Source organism: Vombatus ursinus, unplaced genomic scaffold (genome assembly GCF_900497805.2).
Source record: "Vombatus ursinus unplaced genomic scaffold, bare-nosed wombat genome assembly UNPS02014798.1, whole genome shotgun sequence".
In the NCBI taxonomy this organism is placed as follows: domain Eukaryota; kingdom Metazoa; phylum Chordata; class Mammalia; order Diprotodontia; family Vombatidae; genus Vombatus; species Vombatus ursinus.
The window spans coordinates 23,693,226-23,708,241 of NW_020954576.1; the positions used below are offsets into that span (position 1 = coordinate 23,693,226).

The 15,016-nt window shown below is 36.8% G+C and overlaps 1 protein-coding gene across 2 annotated transcripts in view; it reads left to right on the forward strand.

Moving 5' to 3' along the window:
• Positions 1-15,016, forward strand: part of LOC114049605 (serine/threonine-protein kinase MRCK alpha) — a 410,500-nt gene that overhangs the window by 140,018 nt on the left and 255,466 nt on the right. For both annotated transcript variants that reach the window (XM_027870865.1, XM_027870866.1), the window contains exon 3: positions 6,153-6,236. In XM_027870865.1, coding sequence (XP_027726666.1) covers positions 6,153-6,236 — 84 coding nt within the window. The remainder of the gene's footprint in view (positions 1-6,152; positions 6,237-15,016) is intronic.

Genomic DNA, 15,016 nt, shown 5'->3' on the forward strand with positions numbered 1-15,016 from the left:
AAGTTAAAAAAGTTTTTGCACAAACAGCCAATGCAGCCAAGATTAGAAGGGAAGCAGAAGGCTAGGAAACAATTTTTAAACCAGTGTTTCTGATAAAGGCCTCTTTTCTCAAAATATATAGAGAACTGAGTCAAACTTATAAGAATACAGGTCATTTCCCAATTGATAAATGGTCAAAGGATATGAACAAGCAGCTTTTAGATGAAGAAATTAAAGTTATCTATAGTTATATGAAAAAAAGCGCTAACTCACTAAAGATGTGAGAAATGCAAATTAAAACAGCTCTGAGGCACCACTTCACACTTATAAGATTGGCTCATATTGACAAAAATGGAAAATGGTAAATGTTGGAGAACATGTGAGAAAATTGAAACACTAATGCATTATTGGTGGAGTTTGTGAACTGATCCAATCATTCTGGAGAGCAACTTGGAACTATGTCCAAAGGGCTATGAAACTGCATGCTTTTTGATTAGCAATACCACTACTAGGTCTGTATCCCAAAGAGATTGTAAAAAAGAGAAAGGGACCCATTTGTAGAAAAACATTTATAGCAGCTCTTTTTGTGGTGGCAAAGAATTGGAAATTGAGGGGATGCCCATCAACTGAGGAATGGCTAAAGAAGTTGTGGTATATTAATGTAGTGGAATAGAGCAGGCAGATTTCAGAAAAACCTGGAAAGACTTACAGGAACTGATACTGAGTGAAGTGAGCAGAACCAGGAGAATATTGTACACAGTAAAGCAACATTATGCGATGATCAGCTTTGATAGACTTCTCAGCAATACATTGATCCAAGACAATTCCAAAAGGTTCATGATGGAGAATGCTATCCACATCCAGAGAAAGAACTATGGAGTCTGAATGCAGATTGAATCATATTACTTTTCACTTTTTTTTTTGGTTTTTCTCTTTTTCATGGTTTTTCCCTTCTGTTTTTATCCTTCTTTTACAACATGACTAATGTGGAAATATGTTTAATGTGGTTGTATATGTATAACCTATATCAGATTGTTTGCTGTCTTGGGAAGGGAGGGCAGGAGAAAAAATTTAGAACTCAAAAATCTTATAAAAGTGAATGTTTAAGACTATCTTTACATGTAATTGGAAAAAATTAAATACTATTCAATACTGTTAAGTGGGAAAAATTATATTTATCTCCTTAACTTCTTTCTTGTTTATTTTTTGGTTAGGTTTATTTTGTTTAACTTTTGAAGCCCTTAATAACCTGGATCTAATCTACCTTTCATTATTCACTTTCTCATACTCCCTGGTCCAACCCATTGGACATTTCTTGATACTCCTCACATGGTATTGCCATTTCTTTTCTCTGTGTCTTTGCAGTTGTTGACCCCTCATTCCTGGGATGCATTTCTACTTTATCTTCCCCTCTGAGAATCCATTCAAAAATCTATAAAAGCATCACCTTCAACAGGTAGCCTTTCATGGTCCCCCGAGCTCTGAATGCACTGTACATTTTGTGTTCTAAGGGCCCTTCCAGCTCTGACATTCTCTGTTCCAAGGGCTCTCCCAGCCCTTATATTCTCTGTTCTCTTAGCTTCTCAGCTCTGACATTTTGTGTGGGTTAAGTCCTTCCCCGCTCTGACATCCTGTGTTCTAAGACAAAAGTGTCAGATGGGCAGCAACATTCCCTAGTGCGCCCTGAACTAGATTAAAATGTAATTGGAAAAGATTTAACAAAATAAATAGAACTAAAATAAAATGTTGATAGTGTTAAGATTTGGTTTTCTAAGTCACTCTGTGCCCCACAGAGCTCCTAATGTATGGTTTAGTGGTCCCCATTTCTATGTGAGTTTGACACCGCTGCAGCAACTGTCCAGCTTTAACAGTTTATCATTAATATTACTCTCATTTCTGACAGTGGATGTTCTAAAGGCCTTTCCAGCTGGGACAGTCTATGTTCTAAGAGTACCTCTTGTGTTCTGTGTTGTAAAAGTAGGTTAGATGGTAACTGGGGAGGGATGAGGTCTTTGAGGTAGGCATGGGGTGGAATTTCTCCTTCTGTTTCAGGAATAGAGTGGGTGGAGAGGAGCGTTCTAGACGAGGGGAGCACCAGAGTGACCAGTAACCTAGCATCCTCAATCATATTTCCATCCTGTCCTTTTCCTGCTTTTTACCCTCCCTACTGTCTAGAGGCATTGTTCCCAGCCTGGCATTCAAGTCCCTTCACATCTTGGCTGTTTGCCCCCTGTGAGCCATCTCCTGGGCTTCAGCCAAGTTAAGTTCCCAGATCCAGGTACCTGGGACCCAGAAAGGTCTATTTTCCCCCCAACATTCCCAGACTCCATTCTGTCCCTCACGCCTCCCTATCCCCACCAGTCCTCCTGAGCTCTGGGTTTTGTGTCCCTTCCTGCTGCTTTCCTGTAGGGTTCTCCAATGAACTGAGATCTTTCTCTGGCTTCCTCCCCCTGTGCCCAGCAGCTCCACTTGAAAAATAACACATGCCATGAGCATTCTTCATGGGGAGAAGACGAAGCTAGCTGCCTTTTCCCCCATTTCCTTTGCATTTATTTTGCATACAATTATTTATGTACATATTGTTGCCCTTAATACTAGCACCTTGAGGGCAGGAACTATTTTTGCTGTAATATTTTGAATTTACTGTATATAAACGAAGAAGCCATATACAATGGTGCATTATGGTTTTTGGTTGGGTATACTGGTCTGAGTGCTACTGCTCCCCAACATGTCTGTGCTATCTCATCATTTTGGTTTTCTGTACACCCCTGAGACTTTCCTGGTGGAGCTCTCCGTTTTTGCTGTGTCTGATAGTCTTGTAGACTATAAATGTCTCTGGTCACATTGGGAGTCTTCTGTGATATTAGCCTCTTTTAGCACTGACATTTCTGGTTTTTTCCTTTTCAATATAGCCCTTGGGCTTCTGGCTTATTTTTTTGTGCAGTTCAAGGCACTTAATGTATTTTCTCATTTGATTTTCTTTTTTATCATTTTTCATTCTGGTTCTTTTTTAGATTTTTGCAGGAGTAGATATGTGGGGAATATGTGTATGTATTCATGTAAATATAAGCAGTATGTATGTGTGTACACACACATACATGTAAAGAAAATGCTTTTATATGCCCATACTTTAGGGTTTTTAGAATAAATGTTATACTTTGTCAAAGGCATTTTCTGTACTTACGTTATAATTATATGAGTTTTTATTTTTTAAAAATGTGATTAACGGCAATTGACTTGTATTGGTTAAAATTATGTATGAAATTAATTATTGTAGTTTTTGTGGCCTTTCTTCTGTCTGTAGTCCTTTTTTTTTGTTATCAATAACTCATTTGCATCTTTGTACCAGTTTTGATCTTAGCTTCAATAAGTTGGTATATACAATTTTATACAATAGGAATTACTTCAGTAATGAGTTGTTTCCATTCTCTGAAAATTTAATCAGCTTTGCTTGTGAAAATTTTATTTTATATTTCAGATGTCTAGCTCCTACTGAATCTTCATTGTATAGGCATAAGCTGTCGAGGTATCCTATAAGTCTTTAACTCCTCCCTGATCTGTATTTTCCACTTAATTCTTGCCATCTCCATATACTCCTATCTTGGCATTGAAGTCACTGATTATAAAGGTTTATGTTGACTTAATTTGGAGGGTCTTAATGGATTTTTCATAGAATTTCTCTCCTTTATCCTCTGCAGCAGATGTTGATAGATAAACTTTGCCACAACTTGGTTCCATTGTATTTTTCTAGCTTCATGGATCATTGCTTCTTGTCCTCTACTCTTTGACAACCAAATTGACCTTCTTTCTGTTCTTCACACCTGACACTCTAACCTTCTCCATGCCTTTTCAGTAGTAGTCCTCTGTGCTTAGATATCACTCCCTTCTCAACTCTGCTTCACAGAATCCTTCTTTTCCTTAAAAGACATAGCTCAAGTGTTACATTCTACATGGAGTCTTTCCTGATCCTCCTCTACTCTCCAAATTACTTTAGCATCCCCTCTCCCAAATTATTTTGAGTAGTGATTTGTATTTATTCTGCATGTGCTTAGGTGTATATCCTTGTTGTCTTGCTCATTAGAATATGTAGGGAAAAAGGATTGTTTAATTCTTCATGCTTGTATTCCCAGCACCTAATACAATGCCTTGCAAATAGGTGTTGAAAATTTTTTTGTTGATTAGCTATCAAGCTACAGTTATTTTCATAGTAGTCTTTTTCAAGTACTTAGGAGCACTGCAGTACAGGATGACTAAATATTCAGTGAAATGTTCCTTCTTATTGCTCCCAAATATGCAGTAAACCCCACTCTACCAGCTGTTGCGTGCCATAATATCATGTAGTTAAAACTTTCTTTGTTTTTCTCATTTCATATATAATAAGAGTCAAGATTGATTTTATTGAGTTCTTCTACTATTATTTCCACCCTTTAGTCATTAGGCAAGATATCTCACATTGGCTGTACCTAGAACTAAGTTAAAGTTTATATATGGCCTAATAATTGAATTTACTATGTCATTCTTATTACCGTCTAACCTCTTCCCCTTTCCTCCCTGCTATCAATGAAGAAGTGTAAGGTGACCGCACAGCCTTGATATCCATTCCATTTTGTTATTTTTGTTTATGTATTGTTATCACCAAATAATCTATCAACAAATGACCTGGCTACTAATGAAGTAGCTAGGTTTAGCTTAGGCTGGTCCTCTGAAACCCTGTGTACATGTGTAAAGAAGAAAGTATATGTACTCAAGTCTTAGAAAACACATGATATATGCTGTGATAGAATCTTTAAGAGCCTAGAAGGGATCTTAGAGGTAATTATTTTAACTTTCTCATTTTATTGAGGTCCTGAGAAGACAAATTATTTACCCAAGGACACATTGCGTGCTTGATGGTTGAAGTAGGCTTAATACTTAATACTTGATCATGATAATGGTGCTAAGGCTATAAGATTTACAAAGTTCTTTCATGATCCATGTAAGAGTCATGTAGTGCAGATGTTAATATTATAATTTTTACGTAGGTTAAATTGTTTTTATTTGGCTTATATCTTTCAAGAGCTTGAACTCAAACTTGGGTCTTCAAATTCTAGTGTTCTTCCCTATATTCTTACTCATTCATATATGAATGTAAATGTATGAATGATTCTGCATTTATTTTGTTTCCAGATGGATAGGTTGATGAGTATTTGTGTTGCGGGAGAGATGGGTATAAATCTTGCCATTTAAATATGTTATTTTTGGAGTCCATAATAAGTTAGAGATATCTAATTAAATTATAGCATTCTGAAAGAGAAGTCTAAGTTTGATAGCCAACTGAAAATTGACCATTTTTGTAGGATATGAAAAATTGGAATTTTTCTGTTTACTTTGTAATCAGTTGAAAAAATATCATCTTCATTAAACATACTTATTTTGGCTGCTGGTATTTCTAATTAAATTTGTTAGAATTTCTTGTTTATACTTAATTTTTTAATATTGTAAATTTTGGTTGAAGCCCAGGTTGTAATAGGAGTTATTTGATGTAATGCAAAATATCTAGAAACCTAGAAGTGATACTTTTATTAATGCCTACTTTTGAAATGCAATGCCTTTCCCCTCAGAAATATTTCTACTTATTAGCCAGTGGGTAATATAGTCTAGCACTATACTCTTCTGACTGTTGGAAATATAAGACTTTGTATCTTCTGCAAGACTAAAGGCTTAGGGATATTCTACTTGTTTCCAGATAGATGTAAGGAAAATAATGACAGCCCAAAGTACATATTTTCATTTATTTAAAAAAAAAGTTTTATTTTTCCCAATTACATGTAAAAACAATTTTTAACATTTTTTTTCTTTAAGTTGAGTTCCAAATTCTATGCTTCCTTCCCTTTCATATCCCCTCCCTGAGATGGTAAGCAATCTGCTATAGGTTGGTCATGTACAATCATGTAAAACATTTACGTATTAGTCATTTTGTCGAGGAAAGTTCGAACAAAAAAGAAAGAAAGTGAAAAATGATATGCTTTGGACTGTATTCAGATGCCATCAGTTTTTTCCCTAGAGGCGGATAGCATTTTAAATCATGAGTCCTTTGGGATTTCTTGGATCATTATATTGCTGAGAATAGTTAAGTCCTTCATAATTATGTATTTTTATATTTTTAAAGTTTGTCCTTTTATCTTGTTTTCTAGGTAGCTGTTGTAAAACTAAAAAATGCCGATAAAGTATTTGCCATGAAAATACTGAATAAATGGGAAATGCTGAAAAGAGCAGAGGTAAGATTCCAAATATTTGAATCTTTATGTATTATCTTAGAAATTTTTTTTAGATGATGATTTTTTAAATAAAGATGGGGGATTATAAAATAGGAAAAACCAATATTTATTTGCAATAGAATTTAGATTAAAAATGTTCTACCATTGCAGTCATGCACTCTATATTTTACGTCTGGACCCTTTGCATCTGTATTTGTTGATTTTGTTTTGTGCTTATACCATACCCATCTGCTGATGTACAATCCATAGGTAGACTTCACCATCAGATTTAGTCACTTCTTCTTTTTAGCTGCCTGATGTTACTAGAGGAAATCATGAGACCATCCTGATCAGATCTATACAGTTTAAGTTATCTGCTACCAATTGGCCTGTCAGTGTGAGATGGCATTCCCTTCATTGATTTCTAATCAGTTCTCTATTATATTCCTGATATTGATTATTGTCATTATTATTATTTTTAATGAGGCAGTTGGGGTTAAGTGACTTGCCCAGAGTCACAAAGCTAGTGAATATTATGTGTCTGAGACTGGATTTGAACTCAAGTCCTCCTGACTCCAGGGCTGGTGCTCTATCCACTGTGCCACCTAGCTGCCCCCCTAGCATTGATTATTACAAGTCATTCATTTCTCATAATCCCCAGCCCTCATCCTGCATCCTTTCCTCTGAGCTGATAATCAAGTCTCTTACTTTATGAGAGAGATTAAAGCATTAAGACCTGATCTTCTTTTTCCTTCCACTATACCACAAAACCACTGTAAGACAAGTGCAAATAAGAGCAACTCTGAAGTTTCCCTCACACCTACCAGACTAGTAAAGGTGACGAAAAAGGGAAAATGACAGTTGTTGGAGAGAATGTAGGAGAACAGGCATACTAATGGACTGTTGTTGATGGAGCTGTGAATTAGTCCAATTGTTCTGGAAAACACTTTGGAACTGTTCTCCCAAAGTTGCTAAACTCTACATCCCCTCTGAGATACCACTGGTAGGCCTGTAATCCCAAAGGATTAAAGATAGAGGAAAGCACCACTTTGTTAAAAAAAAAATGTTTAGAGCAGTTCTTTTTGTAATAGCAAGTAACTGGAAGTTAAGGAGGTGCCCAACAATGGAACAATAACTGAATAAGGCATTGTTTAGTCTGGGCAGCTAGGCAGTGCAGTCAGGTACTGGGCCTAGTCAGAAAGACCTGAGTTCAAATCCAGCCTTGGATCCTTAATCACTTTGTGACCCTGTGCAAGTCAGTTAACCTCCATCTGCCTTAGTTTCCTCAGTTGTAAAATGTGGATAATAATAACACCTTCCTCCCAGGTTGGTTGTAAGGATAAAATGAGATAATATTTATAAAGTGCTTTACAAACCTTAAAGTGCTACATAAATGTTAGTTATTACTATTACTAATAATAAGAAATTATGTTTTATGACTGTAATGGAATATTAGAAATAATGAAAGGAATGGTTTTGGAGAAACCTTAAAAGACTGGTATGAAATAATACAGGGAAAAGTGAGTAGAACCAAGAAGATAGTTTATTCCACAGTAAGGTAAAGCAAAACAACTTTAAAATATTTAAGAATGCCAGTTGACTAACCATGTGTGTAAAGAAGATGTTAAAGCATGCTATCTGCCTCTTGACAGAAAGGTCATGGACTCTGATGCAGAATGAGAGATAAAATCTTTGGCATAACCAGTGTGGAGATTTATTTTGCTTGTGTCTGTGCATATTTGTTATAGCTATTTTAATTAGATTGTTAGCTCCTTGAGGGCAGAGACTGTGTTTTGCCTCATTTTGTATCTCCAGTGCTTAGCACAGTGTCTGACATATAGAATGTGCTTAATAAATGTTAATTGAGTTGAATTTTTGATCTCCCCTTCTCCCACAATGGAGGAGTGCAGTCAGGGATAGAAAATAGGAATAAAGTACCCAAAAATAAGAAAGAAAAGTACATTTTTAAAATGCACAGCAGGGAATGAAAAAAAAAAGTCCAGAAGGAATAGTAGACTATTTGGGCATTTTTGAAAATTCCATGTTAAATTTATTATATAAACTGTATGTTTAAATAGAAAACTGTATACAGTAGAGGCCTGCAGTATCATGTACAATCATCTTTTTCTGTTCTATTGTGTGTAAGGAGATGTTCATTTTTTCTGATGGTTAAGTTCAGAATAAAAAAAATTAATGAAAAATTTATTCTAATGATTATTGTTAATCATAATACTTAACATGTATATTGCACTTTAAGCTTTGCAAAGCGCTTTCCACATGTTATATTATTTGATTCTTATGACAGCCCGGGAAGGCAGGTGTGCTATATTATTTCCATGTAATTTATAAGGAAGATAAAGATGTGAGAGAGGTTAATTGACTTGTCCATGATCATGCATTCAGTAAATGTCTGAGTTGGGATTCCAGTGCATATTTTTCTGATTCAAGTCTGGTGTTCTATCTTTAAGCTAATTCATGATACTCCATCATTTTTTACTTTCCAAGTAAAACTTTACTCAGGTTTTAGATGGTGAGGTAGTTCTTCATATCAGAAACCATGCTCTTTATCTCCTCAAATCAGGAGCCTTTTTTTTTTTAATCATTTTAGTTTTCTGTTTTTTCTTCTCTACTGACTTCTTCCCTTTGTGTGTGTGTGTGTGTGTGTGTGTGTGTGTGTGAGTGACTGTATACGTGCTCTGCCTTACCCATTCTTAATTTTCATTCATTTTCAGAAGACTTTCCCTTAACTTTTTTGTCCTTACTAGCCATCCCATATCTCTTCTTTTTTGTGGCTCAAGTCCTTAAGAAAGGTATCTACAATCATGCTTCTACTTCCCATTTTTTCACTCTCTTTGTTCTCTCCGAACAAAATCAAAGATCTCTTAATTGTTAAATCTAATTTTCTCATTTGTCATTTTCTCACTTGTCATCCTGGATCTCACTGCAGCCTTTGACACTGGCAGTCATCCCCTTTTTGATGCTCTTTTCTTTCTAGGTTTTCAGGACATTACTCTATCCTGGTTCTCCTCCTATCTGTCTGATCACTTCTGTGTTTCCATTTCTGGATTTTCATTAATGCCATGCCCACTAACTGGAATTCCTTCAAGTTTCTTTCCTGACCCTTCTCCTCTTCTCATTCGGTATTGTTTCCCTTGGTTATCTCAGCTGTCTTGGAATAGTTATCATCTCTATGCTGATGATTCTCTTATCTATTTATTTAGTCCTGACTTCTCTGTTTACCTCTAGACTCATATATCCAACTGCCTATTAGTAATTTTGAACTGGATGTCCCATAGACATTTTAAACTTAACACATCCAAAAATTAACTCATTTTCTTTCTCCTAAAGCCTCTTCCTTTCTTTCCTCTTGTTTTCAAGGGTGCTACCATCTTACAGTACATCCTTAACTCTTCACTTTCTCCCACTCTCCATATCCAATCTATTATCAGAGCTTCTTGATTCTACCTTCGTAGCATTTCTTGTATGTGCCCTCTTCTTTCCAGCACTCTATTTCAGGCCATTATCATTTCATGTATGGACTATCATTGTAGTCTACTGGCTGGACTCCCTGTTACAAGTTTTTCCCCATTCCAGCCCATCCTCCTCTCTGTTGTCAAAGGGATCTTCTAAAGTACATGTCTGACTTTGTCACCCCACTGCTCCCACTCAGTGAACTCTTAGTGGCTTCCTTTTACCTCTAGGATCAAATATAAAATCCTTGATTTGGTTTTCAAAATTCTTCATAATCTGGCCTCTTCCTCCCTTTCCAATCTTCTTACCTCTCCCAAAACCCAGCATGCTCTTTAGTCCAGTGATGCTGGATCCCCTTGCTGTTTCTTGCATAAGATATTCAATATCCTGACCAGGAATTTTTGTTGGCTGTCCCTAATGCTTGGAATGCTCTTTTTCCTCATTTCCATCTCCATGGCTTCCTTCAAGTTCTTAATAAAATCCCACCATCTACAAGATGCCTTACCTGATCCCCCTTAATAATACTGCTTACCTTGTATTCGTTATCTATAATTTATTATATATCTATATGTAGTTTGCATATATGAAAGCAGGGACTATCTTTTGCCTTTCTTTGTATCCCCAGGATTTAACCAGTGCCTGATACATAGTAGGCACTTAATAAATGCTTATTGACTGATTATTTTGATTTCCTCTATCTTTTGTGTAGATCTTAAATGTTCTCAGTTGTTCCTAATAGGCAAATCCATGAAAGGTATCTGATCTTAATCTTTTGTAGTTTATTTGTATTGTGATCTTTTATATTTAGACCATATGTCCATTTTCATTATGAAGTGAAATGTGGTGTTAGATGCTATGTACACACACATAACACACACAGCTCATTCTTACTCTAAAAGGAGGTGATGCGTTTTTTGAAATGGTGGAAAGTAGTAACATTTGGAATCATAGTTGTCACACATTGATCAAATTTCCTAAGTCTTTCAAAATTGTTTGTCTTTTATAATGTTGTTATTGTATAAATTATTTTCTGGTTGCTGTTCATTTTCTTTCTGTTTCAGTTCATACAAGTCTTCCTTGATTTCTCTGAAACTATCCCCTTCATCATTTCTTATAATGCAATAGTTTTCCATCACATTTATATTATGTAATTTGTTTAGCAGTTCTCCAGTTGAAGGTTACGCCCTCAAATTTCCATTCTTTACCTCCACAAAAAGAGCTATGAATATTTTTTGTGTATCCTTAGTGTTTGTTTTGCTTAGGACAAACTCCTCCCTTAACATATCCCTCCCCCTTCCAATTTTTTATTCTCTCTTTTCTCTAGATTTTTAATGGTAGGATTCTTCTTTTGTTTCCTCATTCTTCCAGCCTGCTTCTTGACTTGATCCAGGGTTAAGACTGAGAGCTCTGTGTACTCCTGGATGGAAGGGCTGGTTTGGTCTAGCTTTTTCTTTCTTGGGGTAAGGAATGTCGGATTATTCCAGGACCACAGTGACAGCTCAGACTGGAACTTTCAGTACTTTCAAAGTTGTTGAATCCAAGGCAAAGTGTGATTACTATCCCCTTGCTCTGAATTCTTGACCTGGGTTTGGGTCTGTGACACAATAGATTGCTGTTGGACTCAGCCCTTGTCAGCCATCTGGGAAGCTCTGCTGCTTCAGAGTGACTAAACTCTGGCTCCTGTCTGGTCTGGGATTTCTGCCCTGGTTATTCCCCTTTAGGTTTCAGCCTGGGCTAGAAGCAAGAATTGGGACCCTGCTTTGCTATTAAGGTTCCGGCAACATCATTGCTTCTGTACTTGATCCTCCACCAGACACACCATCTATGACTAGTGACTACTGCCTCCCCAGGAACTCTACTTCTGGGCACAAGTCCTCTTCTCAGTCAGCCCAAGATCACTGACCCAGAATTGGGTAGTGAGTGATAAGGCTAATAGTTGTCAACCTGTTCCTGTTTCATGCGCTAGTATGGATCTGGGACCTCATCTTGCCCTGATGTATGGACTCTCCCTGCACGGGAATGCTCCACTCAGCTACTCCTGCCCAGACCTTGCTTCCAGTGTTTAGAGACCTCTCAGAATGTCTCCCTGTGTTGACCTTGGTTGGAAAGATAAGCCACTGTAACTTTTCTTGGATTTTACTATAGGGATTTGTTCTAGTGCTTTTTTTTTTTTTCAAAGATTGTTTTTTTGGAGTTGTCAAGTGGAGCAAGGGTAAGCTAGGGTGTACCTCTTCCTATTTTTCTGCAAACTTGGCTCTGTCTCCTACATTTTCTTTTTCTGAGGAAATATGAGTATGTGTGTAGGTAAAGAAGAAGAAAGTGCAGATGCACTGATTTAAGAGGACTGATGAATCATTGTCCCTAGAAGTAGGCAGCAGGGGAGTTGTGGTTAAGGATGTGGGTGAGTGGATGAGTTTGGTAAGGATGAGGGTGTTTCAGCCTTGAAGTCTAAGGCTAAAGGGAAAAATGATAGAGACATTGATGAACTGTTCGTTGTGGTGGAGGGGGAAGGAGGGAATGTTTTTTGAATGACCTTAGTTTTCTCAGTAAAATAAGTGAAGTTTCCTGCTTAGAGAGCAATTTTAATAGTTGGAAAGAGAGGAGTTTGGGAGAAATGCAGCAGCTACTGTGGGAAATGTGGTAGAGAATCAATAAGAAAAGAATAAAAGAATTTCATTGCAGCCTTGAGGGACCAAATATGGTTATGTAACACAAGTTTATAAATGTGAATCCAGTCATTGAGGTTTTGTCATTTCTTCCAGCAATCTTTGCCACGTAGTTCCCAAGCAGATGATGTTTTCTATTGCTCAAGAACTGCAGGTGGAAATGAAGTTAGTGGATGATGGATTCCATAGTGTAGGAGAGTAATCAGGTAATATAGCTGATCTACATATGTTCAAGACTTTGAAAGGAGAGAAACTGAAGCTACAACATGGATGATGGACTAAGAAGAGTAGAAAGGGACTGAACAAATGAAAGTAATGATTTTAATGAAGAACACTTTCAGGAATGAGAAATGCAGGTCAAAGGCTGAAGGAGGAATCACAGAGAATCTGATTGTAGAAATGGAGCAGTTTTTTGTCATTGATTTATAGGACTATAAATTTAGATATAGAAAGGACCTTAACATTCAGTCTAACCATCTCATTTTGCACATGCAGAAACAAAGGCCCCCAAAAGTTAAGTGACTTGTTCAAGGTCACATAGTTGATCTTGTAGATTTCATTGTAGAACTTAATATTTGAATCCAAGTCCTTTGACTCCAAAGTCACTCATTTTTCCACTGTATCATGCTGCCATCTGTAAGCGCATTTTAGTTTTGCTTCTTATAAAAACATTTTAAATTGCAGTGTAAATTATTTATAAATCAATCAATAAACTTTTATTAAGCACCTTCTATGTTCTAGGCAGTCTACTAAGTACTGGGGGTACAAAAGGAAGCAAAAGACAGTCCCTACTCAAGGAATTTACAATCTAATGGGGGAAACAACATGCAAACAAAGAGATACAAAGCATATTATAACTATATACAAGATAAATAGCACATAATTGCCAGAGGGTAGGCCCAAGAATTGAGTATGTGTATTCTTCCCTCTTTTAAGCTAAACTGCTTGAGAGTGAGGTTCAATGTTGCATACTGTCCCCCATGTATTGTTTAAACTCTTTGTACACCCATTTAAATGAGATAATTATTTATATTCTTTTCTCCCTTTCCCCCTCTTTCAGTGCATTCTTTACCCCCAACCTTTCATTCTTCTTTTGAGATCCTCCAAACATAATACAATCACACCCAGCCTCTCTGTCTAATAGGATCTTTGGTGATGATAAAGTTCTAAGGGGTGACATTTATCAGTTCCTCTTATAAGATTGTAAACAGTTTAACCTTGTTTAATCCCTTATGATTTCTTGCTCATGTTTACCTTTTTATACTTCTCTTGATTCCTTTGTATGTATGTCAGATTTTCATCCCAACTCTGATCTTTTTCATCAAGAATGCTTGGAAGTTTTCTGTTTTGTTTTTTTTTTTTAAATAATTATTTTTAGTTTTCAACATTCACTTCCACAAAATTTTGAGTTCCAGATTTTCTCTCCATCTCTCCCCTCCCCCTATCCCAAGACAGTCTACATTCTGAATATGCCTTCCCCTGATCTGCCCTCTCTTCTATCACCTCCTCCGCCCTTCTCTTATTCCCTCCCCCTCTTCTATTTTCCTATAGAGCAGGATAGATTTCTATACCCATTACCTGTATATCTTATTTCCCAGTTGTATGTAAAAACAATTCTTAACTTTTGTTTTTAAAACTTTGGGTTCCAAATTCTCTCCCTTCCTCCCTTCCCACCACCCTCATTGAGAAGGAAAGTAACTTGATACAGGGTATACATGTGTAGTCATGCAAAACACTTCCATAGTAGCCATGTTGTGAGAAACTAACTATATTTCCCTTCATCCTGTCCCACCCCTCATTTATTCTATTCTCTCCTTTGACCCTGTCCCTCCTCAAAAGTGTTTGTTTCTGATTACCCCCTCTTCCAATCTGTCCTCCCCTCTATCATCCTCCTGCTCTCTTGTCCCCTTCCCCCCTATTTTCCTGTAGAGTAAGATAGATTTCCATAACCAATTGAATGTGTATGTTGTTCCCTACTTAAGCCAAATCCGACGAGAGTAAGATTCATTTATTCCCTCTCCCCGCCCCCTTCTTCCCCTCCATGGTAAAAGCTTTTTCTTCCCTCTTTTATGTGAGATAATTTACCCCATTCTACTCCCTTTCTCCTTCTCCTAGTACAATCCTATCTCAACTCTTAATTTTATTTTTTAGATATCATCCCTTCATATTCAACTCACCCTGTAGCCCCTCTAACTACCTAATACTTTTCTTTCCTTTTCTTTCTTTCTTTCTTTCTTTCTTTCTTTCTTTCTTTCTTTCTTTCTTTCTTTCTTTCTTTCTTTCTTTCTTTCTTTCTTTCTTTCTTTCTTTCTTTCTTTCTTTCTTTCTCTCTTTCTCTCTTTCTCTCTTTCTCTCTTTCTCTCTTTCTTTCTTTCTTTCTTTCTTTCTTTCGAGGCAGTTGGGGTTAAGTGACTTGCCCAGGGTCACACAGCTATTAAGTGAAAAGTGTCTGAGGCCAGATTTGAACTCAGGTCCTTCTGACTCCAAGGTCAGACCTCTATCCACTGTGCCAGCTAGCTGCCCCTCCAACTACCTAATACTGAGAAAGGTCCTATGAGTTACACATATCATCTTTCCATGTAGGAATATAAAAAGTTCACGTTTAATAAATCCCTTATGATTTCTCTTTCATTTTTACGTTTTCGTGCTTCTCTTGAGTCTTGT